General features: G+C 40.7%; 1 protein-coding gene and 2 long non-coding RNA genes across 3 annotated transcripts; 2 read left to right on the top strand and 1 right to left on the bottom strand.

The window, feature by feature from the left end:
• Positions 1–795: 795 nt before the first annotated feature.
• Positions 796–21,818, bottom strand: zgc:194282 (tyrosine-protein kinase Srms). Its single transcript, XM_037103258.1, has 8 exons — positions 20,881–21,818; positions 17,173–17,294; positions 13,793–13,959; positions 7,910–8,057; positions 5,929–6,087; positions 4,326–4,507; positions 3,434–3,590; positions 796–3,255 (listed from the first exon to the last, which is right to left on the bottom strand). The coding sequence occupies exons 1-8, from the start codon at positions 21,258–21,260 to the stop codon at positions 3,056–3,058; spliced, it is 1,515 nt and encodes a 504-aa protein (XP_036959153.1). The 5' UTR covers positions 21,261–21,818; the 3' UTR covers positions 796–3,055.
• LOC119022425 lies at positions 7,946–13,780 on the top strand. The gene is made up of 3 exons (XR_005075909.1): positions 7,946–8,075; positions 8,526–8,614; positions 11,583–13,780. It is a non-coding gene; the product is annotated as an uncharacterized LOC119022425 (long non-coding RNA).
• On the top strand, positions 19,483–20,388 carry LOC119022424. The gene is made up of 2 exons (XR_005075908.1): positions 19,483–19,534; positions 19,780–20,388. It is a non-coding gene; the product is annotated as an uncharacterized LOC119022424 (long non-coding RNA).
• Positions 21,819–27,576: the final 5,758 nt, after the last annotated feature.

Below are 27,576 nucleotides of genomic sequence, written 5' to 3'. Positions count from 1 at the left end.
GCAGCGACCAGCAACACGCACAACAGATCGGGATGTTGATCAGAATGATTAATCGATTTACCTGATGGAAAAAAAAAATGTATCGACCGACAATCAGAGATCGGCTGTATCAAAATGTACCTTACAAGATACCTGCTTTTCAAATATATCCAAAGAAAATATTAAATACTGGTGTGACAATGGATTTAGTTAAAATAGAAGTACTTAAGAATATAAAAAGCTACAAATAAACATTTTTTGTTGTTTTAACTCCTAATGCAGCCGATTCTCTGCGACTATCAATTAAAAGCATTACTTAATATTTGCATCCAGACCTTCGTTGTACGCTCAGTTTGGTTAACGACAAAAATCGTTTGGGTTTTAATAAGTATGTTATTTATGTGCGTGGCGTAACGTAAGTGTTAGTAAATTAAAATAACTCACCTTTGACTTTTTAATTTCGATCTCCTGGCTGAATGTCCTGTTCTGGTGGTTTCCACACACCTCCTTTCTCCACAGACCTGTCGCTCTTTTCACTACGTCACCTGACTTCCTCCTTTGCTGCTGTCATAATTGCTACGGGCCTTTAGAGGGCGCCACCTATCCAGAAACGTAAATATCGTTCACATGAGGTAGCAGCAAAATGAGCAGATGGGTTGACTGCGCAAGACTCTGAAATTCTCTTGACAAATACAATTTTTCTACATCCTACATTCTTTCCTTTTTTTCTACTAAAGGAAATAAGTTGATTGCTTCGTACGAGCACGGAAGCGACAGTAGATATTACGATAAAAAAGTACAGACACGTTACAAAAGAATACTTAAAATACTTTATTCTTTGCACTACTGGTGTTTCGGTACCTGATGGCAAGCAGCCTAAAAACAGAAAACTCCCGTCGTGTGATTCGGTGACTATGGCTAACGTTTCCTGAACTTGGCTTTGTCTGCTGTAAATGTCATGCATAAAAACACGGACGTTGCATTGTTCTCAAATTGCATTGCATTGCATCATGGTAGTACAATTTTGTGGTGCAGAAATTCCCCCCCAAAAGAGTCTTCTGTTCTGGATATGGCTGATTCAGTGTGCAGGTCGTTCCAGTCCATGTTTTTCTGGAGTGTAAGTGAGTGGACTGAGTCTGAAGTGTAAACATAGGCACTCTAGTTGGAACTGGCCATTAATGTGAGGTTTAATAATTTAAGGCCTGTACACATGGTTCTGTGGACCCACTGCACAGAGTCAGACCCCCAAAAAATGCATCACAGGAGGGTAAAAACAGTTCCCATACTATTCTGGAGACACTTTTGTATCCAGGTGTCATCTCGCCAAAACCTTCTCATGTTCCAGTCACGGAGGACGGGCTCAATAAAATACTTAATGCTTGTGGTTTATAACAAGAGCATCAGTTTGAAGCCACGCTAGAAGCCGGGCTCGAAAAAACAGAAACCGGTGGGTGGAAACTTTGATTTTGGTCGTGCTGACATGTGGTATCGGTCCCGATTGATCCAATCACAAGTGGACAGCTCAAGTTCAGGCGTGAGGACGCATTTTAAAACCAGTCCGACAACATGTGTCTAAACACTGAACTCGTAACTGCAATATCACCAGACTCCCTTCACAAATAACATGATTTTAAGAGTTGTTGAGTGAGGAGGAGAAACGTAATACTTTGTGATTTACCTTTGGTGAATTCTAAATCTTTTAGGGCCTTCTTGTAAATTCAGCATTAAATTCAAAACATTTAGTTGTTTTCTCTCAATGTGAGAAAAGTCAGTTTGTCGTGGTGTCACTGCACCAGCCTGCTTACAGCTGTTTGAACACACTTTCAACTAATTCACAATTTACCCTACATTTATTAAAGAAGACATTATTTTGACGATACAGGCTACTTTTTCGTCGCCTGTGGAGAAAGTCCCCAGACTCCCTTTAAAAATCTAACAATTTTGTGAGTTGTTGAGTAAGGGGAAGTTTATAAAGCTTTCTTTAAAACGCTTTTTTAGGCCAATGTTAGATATTAAGTTCTGTCTTTCTTTGCCAAAAAAACAAAACAAACAGAAAACACTGTGTCTGTTTGTTTGTCTGAGTGATTGTACGTGTTCATTTAGACACGTCGAGTCACACACATGGACTAAACCGACAGACTTAAAGCTGTCCATTCAGGATTGGATCATTCAGGACGGATGGTACCAGTTCAGATCCTCACATCTAATACTATGAGAGTGTCGCTGGAGGGTAAAATCATCCGGTCAGATAAGTGGGTAATCCTCTGAACAGTGACCGCTTCAGGATGTCTCAGATTCGGATGATCAGACTCAGTTCGAGCTGAGTAAACTGAACTCTGAGCTCCACTTTGATGTTCTGGATGATTGATTAGGGTTTATAAATTTGGCTGCTGTCTGTGGTATCGATCACAGGATGGAATATATTAATATATTTTCACTGGAGCTGATCAGACGCAGTTATACTGCTGAGCATGTCTGGCAGCAGGATGCTAGCGTGGCTCAAACTCCAACAAGCACTCTATTATTGCACATTACCTCAATTTTTAGCCCTGGCCTCACACTCAGAGGACAGGTGATTCATTTCAAGTCCTGACCTGTGATTTCATAACATTTCAAAGTGTGCATACACAGACATGGCACATACAGAAGTAATAAAATATCAGTTATAAAACACAAAAGGGTATAAAATTAAAAACAGTTGGTTCTGTGAATGTGCTGGGGGTTTACGTGTGACGTTTTTAGGAGTAGGAGTGTATTTACACACCGTCCTCAGGCTGATTTCAGTCACTTTGTCCGCTGTCTTTAAGCCTAAGAAACGAAGGGTTCCTCATTTGTCTCTGATTTGGCGAGCATCATCTGAACATTTCCCTCCTGCTCCCGATGCTCCCTCCGTCCTTTCACACCTCGTTGTTTTTAAAGTACTTATACCCTGTTTTGGATGTGGATTGAAAAGGCGGCGAGAATAGTCCTCGTCGTTTCTCATTCTCCTTCCTCTCTTTCCTTTCAGCAGGTGATTTTCTCCCGCAGTGTTCAAAGCCCTCTCGTCATCCTCTTCTTCCTCCTCGTGTCCCGCTTTCTAAACCTCTATAGTCTTGAAATATATCCTGGCATATATCGTATCCAGCTGGCTGTGCAGGGCGTGAAAGGAGGGTCTCTTGGAGGGCTCAGCGGCCCAGCAGTCCATCATGATGCGGTAAATATTCTGAGGACAGCGGGTTGGACAGGGCAGCCGAAACCCAGACGACAGCAGGTCCAATACTTCCTTGTTGCTTTTTCCTGAAAGGGGAGGGATGTAAAACAGGGAGAGTTTACAGATCGATCACATTATTCTTTTGCAGGTGCAGAATAAATGATGTTCAGAGTGAAACACACTGTGCAGATAGAAGTGACCAAACCTGTGAGAACGTCAGAAGTTAATACAGCTGCAAAAAGCAGAAAGCCGTTAACACAGTACCTTCATAGGGCATCTTGCCGCGTGACATCATCTCATACAGCAGCACGCCGAACGACCACACGTCTGATTTTACGGAGAAACGCTGGTGAATTGCTGCTTCGGGAGCCGTCCACCTCACCGGGATCTTTGTGCTTCGACTGGCTGTGTACACACTGTCCTGAAGAGAGAGAGACGATGGAGCGTTAACAGAAAGTATTCAGCTTTAAAAAACTGTTTTAAAGTCACTGTGATGCTTCGGTGTCTTATAACAGGACGAATGGCGTCTCTGCACACAGAGTTACCTTCATGTTCACTTCAACACACGTTTTCATCACATAACATTGTTGAATACGGCTGACAAACTGTTTTGAAAACAGTCGGTGAACATTCAGACCAGGTGACAGAATTATGAACATGTTTTGAACTGTCTCTGCTATTTACTACATTTCTTTACAAGGTAAAATGCAACACAGAGACGAGCGTCTTCATGGAGAATCTGCTTTATTGACAGTAAATACTATTGTCTCTTGAGTAATGAGGAAATGATGCGGTAATGTTTTAAGTATCACACACAGAACCGCTAAGCCGTCTCTCTCTGAGCTGACATCGAGTCTTTTGATGTCTCAGAAGCTCCGGGTGAATAAAATATTCTGTTTAGAGTGCTGCGCCTTTTTATAGCAGACAGATGGAAGGAGGACGGAGTCAAATTAAGAATACATGAGTTTAGAAAATGAACAACAACAACACAGATTATACATATTTTAAAAAGAGCACGGATAAAGAATTAGCATCATTCTGAAATGAAGAAATGTTTCCCGACAGATGAGGGAATATAATGTTTACACACCGTCTCTCTCTTGCACACACACACACACACACACACACACACACACACACACACACGCTTGCCTACCTTAATGATCCGAGCCAGTCCGAAGTCGGCCACCTTGCAGACCAGGTCGTCTCCCACCAGGACGTTCCTGGCAGCCAGGTCTCTGTGGACGATGTTTCTGTCCTCCAGGTAGGCCATGCCCTCTGCGATCTGACTGCCCATGTAGATCAGATGAGCTGATGTCAGCACCTGGCCCTCAGCGGCTACACACACACACACACACACACACACACAAACACACACACACACACACACAAAGTCAGCTAAACAGGTGAGCATGATGGATTTCTCTTGCAGGCAGGTCATATCTCATAACCGAACAGACTGAGTTTTGATGACTCCAACACAAAATAATTCAAACATTACAATAAAACTCAGCTTTAAAATGAGTTGACTTCTACTACAGTCACTTCATAACATCATCTATTGATCCGGGGTCTTTAGATTAATCTGACAGCCACTGATGTTTTCTACAAACAAAACAAAAGATGCTTCTAGAATCATTTTCTAACCCTCGGTGTAAGTGCTTCTGTCTCTTCACTTTTGCATTATTTAGTTTTGTAACATGACATTAAATTGGAGGATGCCCTTTTAAATCCACTTACTGTAGAAGTGCATTCAAGAGTCAGATGTCATCACGTTTGAGGAGCACATTCCTCTTAAACAAACAAACTAAAGGTGTGTCAGGTGCTACAATACAAGCGCTTATTTCTTTCTGATTTATAACTTGTCACTCCCAGAGACGGCACTGTCATGTTTCAAGACTGAATGACTCTAAATGACTCATAAAACTGAATGTTTACTGCGGTGGAGATGAGCAAACAGATCGCCTGCAGCACTAAACTGTTTGTGTGATTTGCAGGGGAAGCAATGAGACAGTAAAATAAACAGTTCTGCTCTGTTCAGTGTTGTTTACACCACAGCAGATCCATTTTTTATAGATGAAGATGATTTTAACCTGCACGTAGGTTACTCTTACAATTTCCTAACCGCATTTTTTAAAAGGAAATCATTTTTTCTTCCTTCCTTGTTTGAGGTGTTTCAGCGTAGCGGAGAGCTGCATCATCCATGAAGCTAAATATATGCAGGCGGCCAATAAGTACAGTAATGACATGCAGTCGCACACACAGCATGAAGAATCAGAAATATGAGTCAGAGCCTTCACACTTTGCTCACTAAGACTCCTTGCGATTAAAGCCTTTTGTAAAACGTCAGAACAATATTTCTCTGCCGAGCGGAGCTGCCAGAACACAGATTATAATTCCATTTGCTTTGGATTTACGGGAGGACAGATTTAACGTCACTTGGCCTAAATACTGATTCAAAGGGCTTTCCAAAAAAAAAAAAAAAACTCTCAAACCCAAGAAAAGCTAAATTAACCTCCTGGTCTAAATCTCTTTGTATATTAACGTCTCCTCTGTTATAAAGCAGCCAGGTGGAGTCTAGAAACAGGAAATCAAACACTTGTTGTGGACGAGGAACTGATTTACCATCATCTCTCTGCTGCAGGCCAGGTGACGTGTGCGTTAAATATTACAGCCGTGAGATAAACGTTTATGACCCCGGCTCAGGTGCGAGTGTGCAGCCCGTGAGTTATTATCTGATGGTGTGTTCGAGCACTCACAGGCGAGGTAGGACTTGAGGCTTCCTTTGCTCATGAGCTCGGTGACGATGTAGACCGGCTCTCCTCTGGAGCACATGGCTAACAGCTGGATCAGCTTCGGGTGGTGGAGGCTCTTCAACGCCTGAACCTCCTTCACAAACTCGTCCTGCTTCGTGTCCTCTGGAGGGAGAAGAACAGAATCATTGGTGAATTTATACAATAATCCTTCACAACCTTGTCTGTATAATCCACAGTTTAATTCATCATCAATTCCAGCAAAAGCTTATTTTAGTTTTTCTTTTACTGTCCCCCTTTTTTGAAGCGTTCACCTCTTTATTCTTTGTCCCCTCGATGTGTAACGTAATCTAATCGCAGTTTTCAAAGCCTCTCAGATAAAGCTTCCTTTGGTTCACTTGCTTTGTTTCACTCTGGTATCATGATTGTTATATGATCCTACACATGGCTCTGACCTGGGAATGTGGGAAAGACAGAAAAACTCCCCCAAAAGTACTCTAATCTCTGAACTACCACCATGCACCCGAAGGAAGAATATTTAATTCTTTATAATTATTATTCATCTCAATTAGCCACAGATCTACAGACAAGAACTGGGAGAAGTTTTTAATTCTCTGTGAGTTAGTGTGTAATGACTCCTATGTGATTTCCTTCTAATATTTTCAAATTATTTCTTGTCATTAAAATATTTGAGTCTCGTCGCTGCTCTCCATCGCACTCACCATGTTTTTGTTCATCTCTCTACATTCAGTTTTTGTCGCACTGAATGAAAAGACTCCGCTGACTGATGACAAAAACACGGCAGCACACACTCCAGCCAGGATGTTTTGTATCGTGTATTGTGTTGCACTGGGGGCTTCTGTTGTTGTGCAAAGTGTCCGGGCAGAAAACAGGAAATGTTGCTGCCATGACAACGTGATTGAATTGTAAAATCCTGGACCGTTTTAAAAAGAAATAGCAAGAAGTGTTTCTGCATTTCACAAACATTAAAGTGGTGGGTTTAAATCTTCTCACAAGCATTTGTTGCAAAGTGCCCAAACAAATACAGTCCCTTGTGTTTTTGTTTTTTTTTGGCTGCACACAACATTACAAGAGTAACCCAACACCGGGCTGAAACGCCTCTCTCTCTCTCTCTCTCTCTCTCTCTCTCTCTCTCTCTCTCTCGGTCTCTCTCTCTGTCTCTCTCTCTCTCTCTGTCTCTCTCTCTCTGTCTCTCTCTCTCTGTCTCTCTGTCTCTGCCTCTGTCTCTCTCTGTCTCTCTGTCTCTGCCTCTCTCTCTCTCTCTCTCTGTCTCTCTCTCTCTCTCTCTCTGTCTCTCTGTCTCTGTATCTGTCTCTCTCTCTCTCTCTGTCTCTCTCTCTCTCTGTCTGTCTCTCTCTCTCTCTGTATCTCTGTCTCTCTCTCTGTCTCTCTCTCTCTCTCTGGAGGGAATGAAGCTGGACAAGTTATGAAGAATGAAAGAATGAACAGCAGCCATTCATCAGTTTCAGTATCTGTTCTCTGGTTGAACGTCCCAACCCTCTTTTCACTGCAGCGTCACTGTCGGGCGTGATCAGGATCAGGAGTGTGTTTTGTAAGACCTGTAACCACGCCCTAACAGTGATGTCATAGAGTTCACCTGTACATCACTGCAGCCAGGTGAGAGGTTAAACTGGAAAGCATCCAAGTATCTGATATTAAATGTACTCAGCTACATTTATGCTAAATTTAATACAAGTATAAAAAGTACAGTAAAAGTCCATTTTATACATATTTACAAGCATTTATTTACTGATGAGCTGCCTCAGATCTGATGTTCTGAATTAGCTGATTATCATAATAAGTGTTGGTTTTTGTAATCATATTGGCAATACAATTAATCAAAGAAAGTGGCCTGTAATCTGCAAAGTTACTAGAAACTTGAAATGTGGAGTTGATGTGTAAGGAAATGTAAACACTAACTTTGATGGAAGAGAAATCTCAAGCCATCTTACATCTACATCTTTACCTTGCTTCAGCGTCTTTATGGCCACCTTCTTGTTCTCCGTGGTCCACAGAGCCTCCCACACCTCTCCGAAGTGTCCCTCTCCAAGTTTCTTGTGGAGTCTGAACTCCTCTCGAGGTCTCTCCCACGGCTCCATGTCGAACAGCTCCCGCTGCACAGAGACGACAGAGTGAGTCCAGACAACTTTACATCACCACAGTTTAAAAACGAGAAGGCAGACGCTGCTGCAGAGATACGAACAACCGCAAACCAAACCTGTTGGATGAAGTAGGAAACCAGTGTTGGCTGAAATTCACGTTAAAGACAAAATGAGAAGTTGAAGCAGAAATGTGCTTTTGAATACAACAACGAGCGTCTTTGATTTGGACTAGTTATAGTTAATTAAATGTTCTGGACACTTTTCCTCAACACTGACTGTTGTTTTTCTGTCTTGCCGTTTGTCTCGATCTCCATGAGGAGATCTGTGAAAGTCCGATAACTCTTTTCTAATTTCACAATGGACAAAATAAACCTGGACCATGTTACAATCTTGAAATATCTGGTTATATTTTGTCTTCACCTTGTCAGATTATAATCATATTTTTACTCTCTCAAGATTCTTATTCTTGTCCGTCTCCAGGTGAGATTCACAGAGGGCAGATTTCACTTTTGATGATGTATCGGGCAGATACATCATCAAACACTCACCGGTCAGCAGCGTTGTCAGAGGTAAGTGAAAGATGTTTTAATGAATGAAAGAATGACACATGAACCTCATGAAAGTTTTATGACAAATTTATTGCCAGTAAAAAAAAATCCCCAAAAAATCAGATGTTATAAAACATTTTGTTCTAATAATCAAGTGCTTCAATAAACGTAAAATGAAATGATTGGTAAAAAAAACAACAAAAAAACATGATTAATAAATTAAATAATTAGCACATATATAAATAAAACACCATAAATCAACTTGATTAGAAAATAAATTCAAGTGTTAATGAGATGATACACAAAACAACTTGTTGGTCGACACGTTCAAATAAATAAATGACTTCAGATTTAGTTTTTCCTTTGCTAATGAAGCCTTGACAACACTAGAATATTAAGTTTTTCTTCAGCAACATCTTAATTGCTGCTTTCTGAGTGCATGAGGAAGATGTTGCTGTTCCACATTCTGAGTCGAGGTCATAACTATTTAACTAGTTAAACATTTGTGGGTTAATTGGTTCTAGTGAATTAGTAATGAGCAACACTTCACTTTAAATGGACTCACAGTCATGGACTGAATCATTGTGACGTTGCACTAACGACAACAACACTTCCTGTTAGAAAACTGCTGAAAATAGGTGAACTCATTTATTTTTCACATTACGTTTACTACTGTTTGTCAACCCGACAGCAACTTTGAATCTTGCTACGGTATTTTATCTTTCTGGACATTATCTGAGCAGAAGGCCTCATGAACTGAGCCGACTAGTTTATGTTCAGTGATTTGTCCTTAATCATGAATGAACGGACCATTAATACTTGATAACAGACACCTCATCAGGCATCATCACTTAATGAAATTCATGCAACGTCTTTACTTACTATCAATAATCAGTTATTAGGAGGCTTTTGAGGGAAAAATCTCTTGCAGACAAATGAAAAACCAAGACACTACTAATATTAGTCCAGTTAATGGTGAATATATGAACCCGTTTATAAAGTGTTACCAACAAAAGCTTGTCAAAAAGAAACTGAAATTAAAAAAGGATTGAAATTGAAATAAACAACATTTGGTTTCAGTCAGTTGCTCCATCTTATACCTCAGACGGAACAGCGTGAAGATTTTAGCACTTCTTCCATCATTATAACAAGTTATGGTGCGTTTTAAAGGAGCCACATTTCTTGTTAATTCCTCTTCATTAAAATGTTTTTCTCTCATCATTTATAATCACCCAAGACATAATATCACTAATGGCTGTAAATTGGACAAATCCACCCACTTTGGCTTTCGCTCAGTCAGTTGGGCAGTTTATTGAGCGTTTAAACAGCAGGAACGATTTGCTTTTAGAAAGCAAAAGCTGGTAGAAGAATCAGACCCGTCTGTCCCTGTGCTGCCTCCGTTTATATTGACTGTGTCTCTTGGCTGAGTAATTACTCAGAGCTAAATCTTGTGCCAGGTCAATAAAAAGTGACTAAAAGCATCATTAGTGACTCTTTTACTGCGAAAAATTGAATTGAGTGTTTCGGTATAATCAAAATGTGAAATGTGTGTCATTTTCTAGAAGCAGATTTATCCCTCAGTTTGAAGTTGTGGAGGGAAAGGCAGTTTGTGACGCTGAGCGGTTTATAAATGATGAGAAAAACATTGGCCTATTTTTTTTATGGTCTCCATATTTTAGGGCTATGAAATCATGAATATAATCGTGAATTGTGAGTGTTATTAGCTGTGTGTCTTTGATGGTACAGAGTGAGATGAAATGATGTTTGAAGATTTCAGGGTTACAACAAAGTCACAAAGTGAACTTTTAAATTACAAAAAAGTCTTCAATAACATCAGCCCCATTACGCTGCAGCAGAGTCATGAAATATTAAAAAAAAGGCACATCAATACAAACATACAGTTAATGGAACAGTTCATCGAGAAATGTTTCCAAGTCCACAAAACAGCGTCGCAGCATCGTCCTGAACAACTGAAGAAGCTGGAGACTCGTCTTAAAACGGAAAAGACGACCAAAGAAAAACATTAAATGTCTCCATACAGCCCAGAGATCCCACATCGATTTGAAAAGATGTTATTTACACCATTTTAAAGCTGATATCTTCACTGTAGCGCTAAACTAAAAGCGCTGCACGTGGATACAGCGTTTGAGGCAGAGACTGTTAATTCCTATAAAAGCTGCTCAGTGATGCATGAAGCCAAAAAACATCGACTTCCCGCCTGTACGAACATCTGGACCTTCCATGTTGTGCGAACCATAGAGCGTGATGATTAGATACTTGGCTCTTGATGGCTTTCTAAAATTTTATTTCACCACCATGTGTGAAAATATTAACAGTCGAATGAGTCTCATCGCGGGCGTTATGGCGCTCAAACTGTATCCACCATTTTAAAATTTTAATTACACAGTTTGGCCATTATAAAAGTTGGCTTCAGAGCGCGGCGCTCTCCCTGGGGGCCTGGCATGCACCTTTCACAAGTGGGTGCATGAGCTCTACCGCACACCAGGACGTAAATAACCTCGTTTCAAAACAATTTGGAGCCTCGGGCCTTCTAGACGAGCTGCACGGAGCCATTTATATCAGTCCCCAGCTACTTCAGTTGTTAGGGAGACTGCTGCGACGCTGTTGTCCTGCGAAGCTCCACAAATGTTTTGTGGACTACAAAACTTCACGTGACTTTCTATCAACATGAAGGGGAGGTGATGATGACTGAATTTTCCCTTTTGGGTGAACTGTTCTGTTAATACATTAATAACACAGTTAACAACAGAATCAAAGTCTATACAAGCTTTAAAAAAAAAAGAAAATGATTAAAATGATTTGAAATGAAAACAAAGTGTTGTCTCATCACTTCAAGATACCGACATATATTAATGCTTAATGAAGTTCTGCTGTGTGTTTGTTTAAAACATGAAAGTGTGGAGTTACATGCTGAATCTGTGATTTGAACTTGTGTGTGGGAGTTTGTGTTTGTGTGTTTCTGCCTCAGTGTGTCCGTGGCCTCAGACTCACAGCCTCCTCTGGAAGGGAAGAGAGAAGAGGGGAGGAATCACTGAGCGTCCTCTGATCGAGAAGAAGTCCAGATTTCTTTTTTTTTTTTAGATCTCAACACTCGTCTGCTCATCTTTAATATCCATAAATAATAATAATAATAATAATAATAATAATAATAGGTAATATTCCTTTGCCCTAAACACCAACCAATTGTGTTTAATGTGACTCTCTCCAAACTGACGAGTGGGCGTGTTGCTGTTTAAACGAGTGGCTCCTCATCCTGCAGTGAAAGTCTCCAGATACTGAGAGCCCTCAGTGAGCTGTTCCCCGCTGGGCTCCAACTGATGAGCCGTGAATAAAGAATACAGCGCGCCGGGGGTTTAATGTAAGCTGCACTGCAGAGATAGCGCGTGTAATTACAGCACTGCCACGTGATATTACTCTCAAACTGTTCCAAATATTTTACACTGGTTAATTACACTCCGAATATATTTGCCTCTCAGTATTAATTTATTCACGTAAAGCATAAGACCGCCCTAATTAAAATTCCTGCTGCAGTGCAACAATAGAGGGATGAATTCAGCATCTTTATGACACTTTGTCTCAGATTCTTACTTAAAAACTGGAGCCTTTTCTGCCTGAAATTTGACTTAAATCATCAGGAGGAACTGTTTTCATTTTTCAGTTCTGTTAGCTGCAGTTTAGTGGAGCATCATTTTGCCAAAGTCAGTTTGAATTCTTGGCACAAATTCACCTTCTGGTAACGTACAAAGAGGGAGAGCAACAATGATTCCAAAATGTTGGGACACAGTTTAAAATATAAATGAAAATAGAAGGTGATCATTTCCTAAGACACATCTCCTGACGGCCAGAGAGCCCAGATTCATTTGAAAAGACGTTTATCAAACCATAGACACATGATTGAGCTCCTGCTAACACTTTTACCTGAGCAGCATTTTAAATCAAGTCTCCAGCTGCTTCAGTTGTTCAGCAGAAAGCCGCAAATCTGTTTTGCTGTGAAGCTCCACAAATGTTTTGCAGAATACGAAACTTCACCCGACTTTCCATCAGCGAGGAGGGACGAGAGAGTGGCTGAAACTGCGAGAAACCTCAAACACAGTCCCAGACGATTATTAAATCACTGCTCCAGTTATGTTTATCGCATGTTACCATAGCAACAGTACTGAAATCGTTCAGCTGACAGTTTCCAAATAAACACCACAAACTAAACACAGAGCCTTTATTTTTATTTTAATTATACACTCTTAATAGTCCTGATAGAAGAAAATATATTTCTTGAAATTAATATCTGTATCTTTAGTGACTGTATTCTCACTTAATGATCATTTTAGCTCCTGTGATCTTTGTTACTGTGTACAAACTATATTACCTTATATTTAACATGAACATATTTCATATTATAACATATTTAAATATTGAATATACTGTATTTTCATTCTATCACTTTGCCTATCACACAACAGGTCAGAACGAGAATTGTGATGCTGTAATATTCAATTTCTCACCTCAGAAACAATAAAGTCTGTATATAAATGTTATGCAAGTGTTATTAGTAAGCAGAGATCTCTGGGTGTGGATTCAGAAACATAAACATACCAACAGTTTCTCATGTGTGCTCGTATACTTCTATCTTTGTGAGGAACAATTTCACACATGAGACATTTCTGGAAAGTGAGATTTTAGATTTTAGTGTTTTGCCTTTATCTCAGCAGTCTAACAGCAATAGAGAATATTTTTTAAAAGCCACTGTTCACTTCCTTCTCAGCAGACTGACGCAGTTAGAAATCAGCTGGTGAAGATAGTGGAGTATTTAGCAGCTAAAGAACCAGGTGGAGAAAAAACACAGAGCTGAGAGAGACTTGACCCAAACACGACTCCAATTAAATGATCATGTCGACGCTGCCCTTCATTTGGACTTGTGTCTCAAATATGAATCCACTATTCACTCTCCTTTTAGCTCATTTTGTAACTCCTGACAGAAATATCTGGTTCTTCAGCTTTATTAACTCCTCAGGGAAATGTTGTCCAAAATCCTTCACTATGATCAACTGACAGTCACACTCCTGAAAGTCTGTTGGCCATAAAACTGCTCACTGAAACACAACAGTGCAGCTTCATGAACGCATTATGTCCTCACAAGAATAGGAGTAAAAAACCATTTGTGTTTTTGTATAAGTATCCTACCTGCTGGGCGCAGGGCTCCTCCAGAACCACCCCAAGGCTCCGCGGGTTCTTCTGGTAGTATGAGACCAGCTCGCCAAGCGTCGCGAAGGAGATCTTATCCGACACGAAGTAGGCGCCAATGGACGAGCGCTGGATCCTGAAGTGATACACCTTCCCCTCACTGCGGGCTGAGAGAGGAGGAGGAGAGTCAATGAGGTCACATAGTCTGTGTTTAAATACTGACAGGAAATAAACAGATCGAGTTATTTTTTGTTCAGATGTAATAATTTCATAGTCAAACTCAGAAGGTATCATTTCACTCTTTGTCACAAACTGAATATTTGTCTCTTTGAAAATGAAAAGAAGTGTTGGAAGGAGGTGGTTTTATGTTGAAAGGGACAGCTAGAGAGAAAGTAGAGGAGAAACATCAAACATGCTGAATGACAGAGAGGACAAATCTTTTAGAAATCTAAAAACAGCCCTTCTTTTAAGATTGTTTCTGTGATTATGTCTGTGTACTTCAGACTTTTAGACAAAGTGGCTCTGAAGAAGCAGCAGCTTGGATAATATCTTCAGTGTTGTGCTTGCAGCACCTTTTTGTTTTTTGGGGTAATTGTGGTACAAGTTTAGCTTGATACCTGCATTTTACACCAGGATGACTTGATCTGCAAAATCCCCAAATGAATGCATCTAAATTCAAAACAACCACATTAATGTTTCCCCGTTTCTGCCATTGTTGCATTAATAAAATATACTTATCCTCATCAGTTGTTATACTTTTGCTTCTTGCTGTTCACTGTAAAAAAGGAAAAAGAAGGAACTGCCAAGGTACTGAAAGACCAAGATGTAAACTCCCGAAAAGGTTCTCTCTTCTCTCAAATAGAACAGAACAGTCAAATAAAAATAACTCCATAATCCAGCAGCATACTAATACAGAAACATGTTCACCATAAACAGCACTCACTCTCTGTATACGCCTTCTAGATCTCCATAAAGAGAGAATATGGAGCATCGAGGGAGAAGACGGGATACATTATTCATACAGCATCTTCAGCAAAAATGCAGCTCGAAGTGCCGAATAAAAAGACAAAGATGGGATGAAATAATGTGATGGAAAAGTTTTTTCATGGCCCCTCTTGAGGTTGTCTGATGTAATTTCTTTAAAAATCTATTCTACAGGGATTTTAAACTTGCACTCTTCGACAGGAAGCAGTAATGTTCACAACGTTTACCTTCTGCAATGCGTTTGCCACCAAGCGTAGAATCTGAACATTTCTAAGTTCTGCTTTGATTACTGGGAGCACTAAACAGGCGTAACCAGAATATATTTAGTTATCCGGCTTTACTAACACTAACAAGTGCAATCTTGTTCAGCGGTCAGACGAGTTGATAACCACCAACTCCAGAAGTCAACCCAGGTTTCCCACATGTAGCCACGAGCCTGTTCAAATAAAAAAGGGGAGATGTTTGCAGCACCAGTCCAATCACAAACTCTACTGGCAGCAGAGCAAACACATAATCCTGGATAAAAACCCACAGTTACAGCTGCCAAATCCACAAAGGACAGCAGAAGTGAAATCACAGACTGTGTGACTGTGTAAATTAACAGCTTTATAATATCACTAACCTAACTAAATAAATATGTTGTTTAGATACTCTTGTAGCGTGTGTGACAGTCTTATTCTTCCAGCTGTGACCACACACAGTGTTAAACAGACCTGCGAGCAAATAATAAAATAAATATTCAAAGTGGTACTGTCATATCTTATCATTATTATTAAGTACATGGCTCTGGTGCTGTAATCCGTCTCTGTTGGAAGGATATCTGCATAAAAACAAGCACAATGAAATTGCTTTGACACCGCCTGCAGCAAACAGGAAAAAAAGTGTAGTGAAGGAGATAAGAGGGGGCCGAGCACAACGTGATCTTCAACGAATTATCATTCAATTTTCCAGAGAACTGATAGGTCAGAAGGCAGTTCATTTATATGCGCTGATCTCTAAACAGCGAACTAACCCTGAAAGTGCAGCATTAACACCTCGCTAAACACAAATGCTCCATTTCAATTAAAGGTACTACAAGGTCAAATTTTCTTTAAATTTGTAGTTTCCCTATTTTTTAATTTATTGTTTAATAATCCAAGCCCATGGTTTACTATTAGTATTCAGTGGCTCCCCAGGGGAAAGCCGCCCCTGGTGAACAATATTTTTCTTCAAACCAAAGCCACCAAACAAATTCAACATATGGTGCCTTTAAATCTTGACCAGACTTTCTTCTTCAGCCAGAGATCTGTGACATAATGCAAGTTACAATCACATACTGACTGCAGCATCTACATACACCAAGATGTTTAACATTAGATACACACCAAGAACATGAAGACAATCATGGCTTTATGATTGACATCAGACAGGAATGTGTGTAATCGTGCCATAAAACGGAGATACTGAAGGCGTGGGGAGTTCTACCCTCGATCTCCAGCTCATATGCACACAGAGTACTGATGATGCATATTTCAGGAATACCAGCACAGTGAAAATTGAACGTGTAACTGCAGTATTTTCCCCCCGGGAGCTGAAGGACCTTGAAGAAGGGGGGGCAGGGAGGGTAGAGAGGAGAGAGAGCGAGGACAGAGGGGTGGAGGGGAAAAGATGCCAATGCAGAGGATGGAGAAGCCAGAGGAGGCAAAGAAAAGCAGAGGAGCGGAGAGAGGACTGAGCTGGAGGTGATTCAAGGCTGACAGAGTAACAACAAGCTTTGAAGTCACAAATCTCATGAGGTCCATTAGAGAATTGGCTGTGGGCTCATTCATAAAAGTGTAATCTGATGACAACAACGGGCTTACAAATGTAGGTCACTACGACTGGAGACACGACCAAGAAACACTCGCTAGATGCCAGATTGATTGGGTGAAATGAGTTCTTCAATTTCAGAGCAAATGATGGCGCTGCACGTTTCTGCAAACAACTGACGAGACGTTTTAATGCTGTTTCAAGTACCACAGACGCCTGAGGCAGATGGAGTCACCTCAAGGAGGAAGGAAGGAGAGGGGAAGAGGCAGAGAAATCGAAGGCAGGGAGATCGAGGGTGACAGTGGCTGGAGACCTTGAAGGGCAGTGGAGGAAGGAGGGGGTGATGGATGGAGGACGGGGTGGATTAAGAGAGAGACTGAGCAGAGGGAGGAGGTGAAGAATAAATGTAGAGGGTAACAGGACTCTCAGTGAAAATGTGCCGTGGCCAAGAGCAAAAACGCTCCGTGACTTCATAAAACATACAAAAGAGTGTGAATCCTGGTTTGAAGAAGAAAGTGCAAAGAGAAGGACAGGAATATAATAAGAGAGGAACCAGGGCGGTTCGGCTGAGGGTGGAGTTGGATGGATGAATAAGTTTTGGCACTTACCAGAGATTGTGTACTCGTCACTGTGACTCTCACTGATGCGAACCAGGAAGGAGCCATCTTTGTTTTGGGAAGCGAGAAGAAGCTTCTCAGCCTTCACCCGGTTTATATTCCCGTAATACCACCTGCACAGAGAGAAAAACAAGATGGACAACAGAGATAGAGGGATGAATGGAAGATCAGATGAGAAATGATGAAGATAAATCAGTAAAACAGCAGTAAAGGAATGAATAAACAAAGAAAAGACAGGAAGGAGTTTGTTTTGGAAGAAGCTGCACACATTAGACGATTATGATTCATGTAGTAATGTACAAGCTGGATTTTAATATGATCTGTTTTACTTAAATCAATGAAAATGATTCTACTTGCATGACAACTGACTTAAGAATTATCAAAAAAAGTTGCCAATTAATTATCTGTTAATCCAACCTACATATATTGGAGTTGAAGTATCAAGTGATGATAGAAGAAAATATTCAAGTACAGTATTTTATAAATGTAATTAGTTACATTCCATCACTGCACAGATGACATTTTTCACATTGCAGCTGACAGTCAACATTACAGTCAACATTACAGTAACAGTTACACAACTTAACAAACTGGTCCAGTCAGTTCTATAAACAGCAGCACTGTGAACGTGACAGAAGCATTTACCAATCAGAACACCTGTGAATAATTATAATAATTACACATGACAGTTATAAACAAATAAAGGGGTGTATTCAGAAGCCATGAGCAGAAGAAGTCTGTAAGTGTTGTTGAGCCCTGCCTGTTTGCTCAGAGATCAGAAACTGACCTGTATTTACTTTTCAGTTTCAGGAGGGCGGCTCAGGTTTCACTCACAGTAACAGTGAGACGCAGCAGAGCAGCAGCTTTATAATATCATAACAGACTCAAGACAAACCATTGTGATTCCATTCAATACAATCAAACCCAATCAAATATCAAATTAAACATTTAAATCTGCTGGGTCTGGGTTGTTATTTTGATCAAATAAGACGTCTAAATACACCATTTTAGCTTTTAACTTTTAGCTATCTGATATACTCCATGAAGAAAAATCACAGAAATGGTGTTTATCTGTTAAGAATATCTTTCTGAACAAAACCAGTATGTACTGTGAAGCAATAATCAATAATACAATTCAAAAGTCCTGCAGGCTTTTATTTGGAGGGAACCAGGGTGATGCTAACTTCCGGGTTAGCTAACTTCACGTTCACATTACCTTGATTAGCTGAGTTTCAGGTGTGGCCGTTGGGGCAGATGTGGAGGGGAAGGTTGATATTTTGGACGAGGCACCTCAACGTGATTTCAAGTGAAACCACTGGATCCATTAATGAGAGCTCGGGACACTTTCTAGCCGTGTTTGTCTTGACAAAACGCGAATCCTTTAGGCGGGAAGATTGACATCTACATCCGGTGGTTTGTGTCACTAAAACGGGAAGCCATTTTGAGCCCAAACACTGTGTTTTACTGAACAAAACCAGGTGTTTTTGTGCTCAAATCTAAATCTTTGTGACAAGGAGAAAAACGGCACCTTTTATTTACATTCATTTTGGCAAGATAGCTACTTACTGTAATCAGCCGGTATCACTAACAGGCCCAGTCACGCTGCACATACGGGTACTAACTTACAACGTCTGGTTGGTAGTGGACCAAACCACTCTGAGGCACATGAAGGGGGGGACCAATCTTTAAAAAAATAATAAAAACGCCTTTTTTTGCATCTTTTATTTACACGCGTGTTTTCAGTGCACATTATTTTGATATTTAAATTACATGTCTTAACTGATTTTGGGTTACTGAGGGGGGCAGAGTTTTGTTTTTCACTAGAAAAGGGGGATCCGGACCTCTTGGCTCCTCTATGTGATTTCCACCTATGGGCGCTGTCTTGGTCTTTCCCTTATTAATAAACATATATTATTATAATAATGAGTCAGTAGACTAAAGGATAACTTCACCCAAAAATATAATAGTTGTGACTAGTTTAAAACTGTCAAAAACAAAAAAGAAAAACAGACAACAACAACAACCCATAAAGATCATAAAACAGCTCATCCGGCACGATCAAAGTCTCCAGAGTGGCCAAGTTCCAAAATGATTTGTAAGGATGTTATTTACAGCCTCGACATGCAGTCGAGCTTGTGTGCCCAGTTCAAACAGGCGTGCACACACGCTTTAGCTAATTTTATGTTGTTGTTGTTTTTTTTTTTGTTTGTTTTTTGGTTCTTTCTGACATTTTGGGATAAATCTCCAGCTGCTTCAGTTGTTCAGGAGAATGCTGCGACTCTGCTTTGCTGTGACGCTCCAGAAATATTTTGTGGATAACGAAACTTCACCTGACCTCCCATCAGCATCAGAGGTGATGAGATAATGACTGACTCTTAATATGTGAATGAACTGTTCCTTTCATTGACTGGGTGTATCCCCCTTACAGGAATTTTTTCAGGGATGCCTCAGGAGATATTAAACAGCAGAGCAGTGACAACTGAGACAATATGTTTATTTTTGGAACACTGGTGTTTTTCTATGACAACTGTCACTAAACTGCTTCATCATTCATCTTCAGCATCATTATAAGGGATCACTGTTGTGTGTTTGTTTCAGATCCTTATCTTCAGTTTCAGTGGTGTGTTTAAGGACAGTGGGACATGTGGAGTCAGTGTTGGCTCAGCAGCTTGAACTCAGGCAGTGAAGTCTACCTTGGAGAGCGAGCTCAGCTGAAACATGACGACTCCCAGCAGGCTGGATGAATAATGGAGGACCTGCAGCTGCAGGCCGGAGGACACGTGCAGCCTCTCGGCCACATTTAGCTCCAGTCGGCCTCAACAGCAGCAGGTCAACGCTTCTACCTCCACAGACACGTGTTAAACTTTGTTTTTAATGTTGGGACGATGTCAGCAGGTTCAGAGTTCAGTTTTAAATTACTGTGATTATAATTGGACCTAAAACGTTGAATTAATTAGCAGATATATAGATATGTTGACAGTTTCAGTGCTCTGAGGTCATTTTAGATAAAAAAGTTTATTATCAAACTATAAAATGTATATATTATTTATTTATCAAACATTTCTCTGTGTATCTAGTCACTGTAAAATGGCAAAAAAGCTATCGGATGGACTTTAATATGTAGTTTCCAATTATTGTTGTCATGATATACAGATATTGATAATGACGATGATATTAAAGATTAAATATTGATTTTGTGTTAAATAATCCAGCGCCCCTTAAACATTTTCCCTCTCCTTCCATTCTTGCTGTGTCACAGTAGATGGAAATAATGCACTGATCACAATAAAATCAGGAAACAGAGGAAGAAGAAGACGAAGAAAATTCATCTCTGAACTCTGAATGAAACATGAGTCACATCAGGTCAGGTTTCATCATTTCTGCCTGCACATTTTTGGTCCCATCAGAGAATATTTAGATGTTCTGGTGGTTTTCAGTGACTGAACCAGCTGATAACAGCAGGGAGGTCAAAGCTCGGTCAGCTGTCAGCTTCTCTTCCTCTCACAATCGTCTTCAAATTATTTTTTTCTCCTGAGAATCCAGCAAAGGATCATGGCTGTGAGTAATTTAACCTTCTGTCCGTCTACATGTGTATTTAGACAACATATTGAGAGTTTACAGCAGGTGAAGCAGCAGATTAGACCCCCAGCAGCAGCACAGTGGGTCAGGTGACTCTGGATCAGGATGTTAAACACTCACTTGTGTTTGGCGAACTCGTCCTGCAGCAGAGCCACGTAGTTGGCCGGGATCAGTCCGGACTCCAGGGACCCGGTCAGCTTCTTGGCCAGCACGTACTCGCCCCGCTTCTCGATCACCGACAGCTTGTCGCCCTCCCGCACCGTCAGCTCGTCGTCGCTGCGGGCCTCGAAGTCGAAGAGCGCCGCGTAAAGCTGCACCGGCCGCTTCTTGGGCGACGGGACGCGGATGTCTCCGGACACGGTGCGGATCTCCGCCGTGTGCGCGGCCGGGTTGGCGATGACATGGTTGTGGTTTGGGACGTTCGGGTAGCGGAAGTCGGGCCAAATGCAGTCCCAGAGCCGGCTCAAACACGGCATACAGGAGCGGCAGCAGCTCTCCATCCCGGGACATGAAGGAGCGCGGCGGCGGTTATTCCAGGATCGATCCGAGCAGCGATCGATACGACGCGCTTCAGCCCCTCTGAAAACGGCCTCTCACAGTCTGTGTCACCAGCCGCTCAGTCCCTCGCTTCCCCTCTCGTCCTCTGGCTGCAAACATAATGCACCGCCAGCAATAGTTGGGTAGATTAGCCGGAGGAACCGGTTTTTTCTGTCGAGATCATGGATCTGAGCTCCACGCCTGCAGTGCGCACGGCGGCTGCGGGAATGCGGAAACGGGAATGGAGGGCATCCAAGTCGGATCGGCTCCCTGCGAGGACTCGGCGCTGCGACCCAAGATGAACCGACAGTGTGAGCATGGCTTCCCCCCCGGAGAAAAATGTTAATCCATCGTCTGCTGGAGCGGCGGGGAGGGTGTCTGCGGCGGGCTGATGCTCAGGTGTTAATCCACGGAGAGGAAGAGGAGGGTGAAGGTGAAGCGGCGGCGGCGGCGCGGTGCGTAAAAAGTTTGGCTTTGGCGCTCCGCACACCTCCTGCTGCTCACACACCTGCGTACTGAGGGGAGGAGAGAGTGGAAGGGTGTGTGTGTGTGTGTGTGTGTGTGTGTGTGAGAGAGAGACAGAGACAGAGAGAGAGAGAGAGTGAGTTGTGTTTGTGTGTGTGTGTGGGTGTGTGTTTACTTTATCTTGCCAAATTTTCCATCAAGGTCATGTCGGTTGAGTAAACGAGTGTGTGTGTGTGTGTGTGTGTGTGTGTGTGTGTGTGTGTGTTGACTAAACACTTTCTATAAGTCAAGTTCTGTCTCACCTCCATCATGTTTCCGTGTGACGTCATGAAAACACCTTCACCTGCTCAGGTCTTAATATTTGTATCGATTTATGATCAACATCAACAACAAACAGCTTTATTCATCACAGCTACAGTTCAAAGCTCATCATGGGAGAAAAAAAAGAGCTGATAATAACTTTTATTTCACTTTGGATTTATATGTTTATCACTTCTTTGGTCTACAAATGTCGATCAGTTCTTCGCAAAACGTAAATATCTTCAGTTCACTGTCACAGAGGAGGAAATAAAAATCACTCAAAATGATTAATCGATCATCAGAACAGTTGGCAATTAATCGATTAATCGGTACAGACTCAAGTTATAATCATGCAAAGTCAGCATGATATACAACGTTTGGTACGAATGTCAACAGGGGAAAATCCCAAGATTTCAATGATCGATTCATCGTTTTTGTCTTTTTTTCCCCCCAAATCAAATTTCTAAACAGTCTTTGGCTCCAGCCTCTGACATACGATGATTTAATCCTTTTCTTTGTGCTTTATGTTTTAAATACAAACATAATTATATTCTGGACTGTCGGTCAGACAAAACAAAACATTCGAGGACATCAGGATGGACATTTGTTCACAGTTTCACCTGCAGAATAATAAAGAATGAACAGAAACATTGCTATCGAGGTTTAGTGCGACCAGGATCAATAACACTAAATGAGTCTGAGGTTATTTTTAGCTCATCTCCTCTGGGTTTTTATTTTTAGACCGTGGACTTTAATGACTGCAGCTATTGTAACTCTGCTTTGTGCTTCTGATCCTGCATCAGTTCTGCATCATTACTGCAGATAAACTACAGCAGGAGCTGCAGAAGGAGCTGAACACTTACTGATGATGCACCAGTGAAACTCATGAAAGTGGAGGTTCACTTCTAATGGCTGTTGTCGCATCTTAAAGGAGCAGTTCACCACAGCTCACCGTTCATGCTGATATAAAGTCAGGTGAAGTGTCGGAGTCCACAGAACATTTCTGGAGCCTCTCAGTAAAACAGAGTCGCTGCATTCTGCTAAACAAGTGAAGTAGCTGGAGACTTGGTTTAAAACAGAGAAACAACCAAAGAAATAAATAAAATACACAAAAACTCAATTAAAACTTTGCCGAATTAACTGTTAGCACTTCCTGTTTGCAGTGAACATGTGGATGTTCAGACAACTATCACTGAATTACTGAGATACTGAAGAAAACTTAAAAACATGATGTTTCTAAGGCAAGTTCTGCACATGTAAGGAGCGTCTACTTTTGAGGATTTCTAAGCTGATTTACAGACTCATCCTCTCCTCCTCCTGATGATATAAAGTCATCCTCCTCCTCCTGATGATATAAAGTCAGGTGAAGTGTCGTAGTCCACAGAACATTTCTGGAGCTTCACAGTAAAACAGCATCGTAGCACTCTGTTAAACAACTGAAGCAGCTGGAGACTTGATTCAAAACATTAAAAAAACGGATAAAAATGGCTCCAAACAGCTCGTCTGCCATTTCTAGAAGACTTGAGACTCCAAACTGATTTGAGACGACGTTACTTACATCCTCAGTGGTTGGTAGAGCTCGTGCACCCTCTTCAGAAAGGTTCATGCTAAGCACCCGGGGATGATGGCCAAACTGTGTAACCTACAATGTACAATTCTACATTTTGAGCATCACAACCCCTCGATGTGACTCCTCATATGTCATATTTCACAGTCTCGTCTGGTGTAATCCAGGATCTCCAGCAGCCGTCGGTATCCACCAGCAAATGAGGATTAATCCGCTGCTGAAAATAGTCCCCAACATATTCTCAGTTTCCTCCTGTTTCAGTAACATTGATAAAAAACTACAGTGAGCAGCTGTTTGTGGAGCCTCCGAGCTGAGAGCCACAGACAGGAAGTCAGAACACGTTGAGAATCGGACTAACAAACAGTCTATTCTGGTCTTTTCATGGACTTCGTTGACAATATTAATGGTACAAAAATGAAGAAGGATTCTTTAAGTCCAGGCAGGTGAGTCGGAAGCTGGATCACAAACCAAGAAAAACCTCAGCGATTCTTTTTGATCAGAGCGGGAACGTTTGAAGACTGAAACAGCTTCAAATCCAACATGAAAGATTTCCACGTTGGAGCTCTAATCTTAATCTTTCAGCTGGAACAGAAGCTTTAAGTTCTTGTGTGCACGTCGACTGTTAAATCAGAGAAGTCCAGCGAGTAAAGTCTCCATATCACACACTTCAGTTCACAAAGTTAAAAGCTCGCCGGGCTAAAGAAGCAGAATTTACCAGTTAAATCGATTCTGCAGGAAACCGTGCATCGATGTTTGAGGTAACACTTGATATTAGTAATGAGGCCCTGTGAGTCCTTTAAAAAGACTAAAATTATCCTTAATAATAGCATAAAAAAGAGCATAAACAAAACTTGCTACCAGTTTAGACTGCATAGTTATTATAGGACGATAATCAACTGCTGATAAATGAATAATAAAGTGTGTATTATTCTTAATAAAGCAAAAACAAAGCTAAGAAAAGGTTCAACACTGACAACACGTGAGTTAATTAAAGTTTCTATAATCTGCAACATTCACAAGACTTTTATTAACACACCTATAAACATTTAACAAGTTTATTGTTCTTATAAATGTCTTTAATAAATGTTTATGATGTTATTATTAATTCTTGTACGGGCTTATTAATGTTAATAAGCATCTTATAAGGAGATCATCACCTTTTTACTAACGCTTGTTGCAAAAACTTTCAAATAAAGTGTTACCAGGAGCAACAAGAAGAGGAAACTAATGTCTGACACACAAATTTGTGTTTATATTTTTAGATCTGAAACAATAATTTAAATGAAACCATGTGTGGACTGTCTTCTCCGTGAAAATAACTTGTTTATTCATCAAAAATTTCATTGTATTGTTTGAGCTTTAATGAACAGTACCTGTCCTGTAGATATATTAAAGGGTGTAATGTTACCAGTAAAACAGCACAAAGAAAATACTCAAGTAAAGTACCTGAACATTTGGCTCGTGAGACTTGGTCACTTACCACCACTGTCTCCTGACATCGTCCTTTTTTCTTGTTTCTCCGTCTGTTTCTTTGATCCAGCTCTCTCAAGTGTGAATACATTGTTCTGTAAAGGCTTCAAACTAAATAAGACTTTAAATTATGATCGTGTGAGTAAGCAGCAAAAGAGCCAAACAACCAATCAGGAGAGGAGATGAGTGAGGTGGGCGGACATGCAAAACAAAAAAACAAACAAACAAACAAACAAAACAAAATAAAAGACTAAATACTTCTTAGTTTTTGGATGTGCGGCTGCGAGTCTCCTTTAATTCAGTCAGTCAAGCTTAATAATTTGGATCAGCTTGAAATTGCAGCTGATTCTTTTCATTGAGATCCATTTTCACCCTGAGAAATTAAATAAATGTGAAAAATGTAGAACAACATTGTGTCTCAAAGTGTTAAAAATGTCTGGATCCGTCCACCACCAGAGGTGAACTGGGTCGGTTCTGGTGCTGAGACTCATCCTCAATCCAGGTTTTGTGGAAATCCATTCCATAGTTTTAAAGGAAATGTAAAGAGAAATAAATAAAAGTAAATACAGATGTGGAAATATAAAGAGGAATAATATATAAACTATATACAGAAATACATAAAATGTCCCTCCTGTGACTCCGTACAGTGCAGCTGTAGTTGAAAACACCAGAAGAAGAAGAAGAAGAAGAAGAAGAAGAAGAAGAAGAAGAAGAAGAAGAAGAAGACGTCACTCTGTTTGATAGATAGCACACCGTTTTATTAGTATATTTAGCTTTGTGACGTACAGCTCGGGAGAAAACAAAGAAAACAAAACTAAATGGTCACAATTTTTTTTTTTCAAAGTCCAGAAACATTTCAGCTTTAGCAGTGACATCACACAAAAGAAAGCTCAGTTTTTCGATCATTGGTTTCTTCGTCATGGACCAGAGTGATATGTTCTCGTCGTTTGGCTAAACAAACACGCCCGTACCGCTCCGACGGAGTCGACAAACAGAAAATTAAAAATAACCCTAGATTTCGTTTTTAGCTTCTTTTTTTTTTTTTTTTTTTTTTATTTTTCATCCTCGATCGTTTTTAGTTGCTTCACATATATTATCAACACTTTTTTTTTTTTCTAAAGAATCAAAATATTCAGCCACAGGTACTGGAAAAAAAAAAAGAAAAAGGTATCCACTGTTATATATAATAATAAACACAATAAATATAAAAAAGAATTTTTGATATAATTTATATGGTATCAAAGAGAGAGGGAAATGGGCCTTCAGTTAGACGTGTTTTTACAAAAAGTGATGTCCTTTTTTTTTTTTCTTCCTGAGGTTGAGTTTTGTCATCTGCAGTTTAAAGTTTTGCTAAATATACTAATAGACTAAGAGACCCGACACACTGGGTCTGTCATGGCTTATCATTCACTGAGGAATCATCTCCACCGGATTCTGGTCACACCAGTGGAGGGTCGATGTGGCCCCACTGTGATTTTTGTGTGCTGTGGAGTTAGCCGAGAGGTCAAAGGTCAGTTCCCCCCCCCCCCCACCCCCCCACCCCACCCCCAACCCCAGCGGCAAACACACACAGCTCGACCCCCCCCCCCCCCCCAAAACAATCGGTTTCGTCCGGGGACGCTTCGCTTCTTCTTAAATTTCAGCCGCGTGACGTTTCTTCACCAAACATTACACAGGTTTCATCCACCGAGGAGCTAGCTGTTAGCATTCCTCAGTGTAACACAGGTGCACTTTTAGCAGTTCAATGCTAACTAAATGCTAACAAGGCTTTTTTTTTTTTTTCTTGTTTCCTGAAAGGATGCAGCGGTAAAAACAAAAACAAAACAAACAAAAAAGCAGCTGCTTGGTGAAGAAAAGTGAGCGGCACAAATTCAAAGCGCGTCCCCGTCACGCGACAGGCTTCATGTGTGAAATGGTGATAATTGTATTTAGACGCAGTCCCATTTCCCTTCAGTGTGTGAGGAAGGAGTCAGATGATGAGGTCAACACAAAGGGGGGGGATGAGAGGGGGAGGAGAAAAGAGGGAAAAGGAGGGAGGAGGACGGAAGAGAGGAGACGAAACAGAACTGAGAAAACAAACAAACAAACAAACAAAACAGAAAGAACCGCGAAAAATCTGTACATGTAAACATCACACTTCCACTGAGTCAAATCATGAGGAGCATACAGGTTTCACATTGGTATGACTGAAGGTACAAAGGAAATCAAGACAATCAAGAGTCCAGTACAAAGTCAGGTGAGGGCAGAAAGAGAGAAGAACCAAAAAGATCTCTAAAAAAAAAAAAAGAACGAAAAGTGAAGGAATCTAAAGCACCACCGAACAGAACAGTGATCGGCTCAGGAGGCCTTTTTTTATTTGACAGTAAAATCTGTAGAAAATTTTTAAAAAAAATGTCTTAACTTTCTCCTTTCATTTTTTAATTTTTATCTTTTAATAATAATGCGAGTGTGTGTTGAGCTTCACATCCGATAAGACT

This window comes from Acanthopagrus latus, chromosome 7 (genome assembly GCF_904848185.1).
Source record: "Acanthopagrus latus isolate v.2019 chromosome 7, fAcaLat1.1, whole genome shotgun sequence".
Lineage (NCBI taxonomy): Eukaryota > Metazoa > Chordata > Actinopteri > Spariformes > Sparidae > Acanthopagrus > Acanthopagrus latus.
The sequence above is the reverse complement of the archived record's forward strand: the minus strand, read 5'-3'. Positions and strand labels throughout refer to the sequence as shown.

Bases quoted from the DNA above. Each gene is read 5' to 3' on its own strand.
- zgc:194282 (XM_037103258.1), bottom strand. From the start codon at position 21,260: ATGGAGAGCTGCTGCCGCTCCTGTATGCCGTGTTTGAGCCGGCTCTGG. The intron at 17,295-20,880 runs GTGAGTGTTTAA...CTCTCTGTGCAG, and splicing joins GACGAGTTCGCCAAACACAA to GTGGTATTACGGGAATATAA. The intron at 8,058-13,792 runs GTAGGATACTTA...GTCTCTGTGCAG, and splicing joins AGGAGCCCTGCGCCCAGCAG to CGGGAGCTGTTCGACATGGA.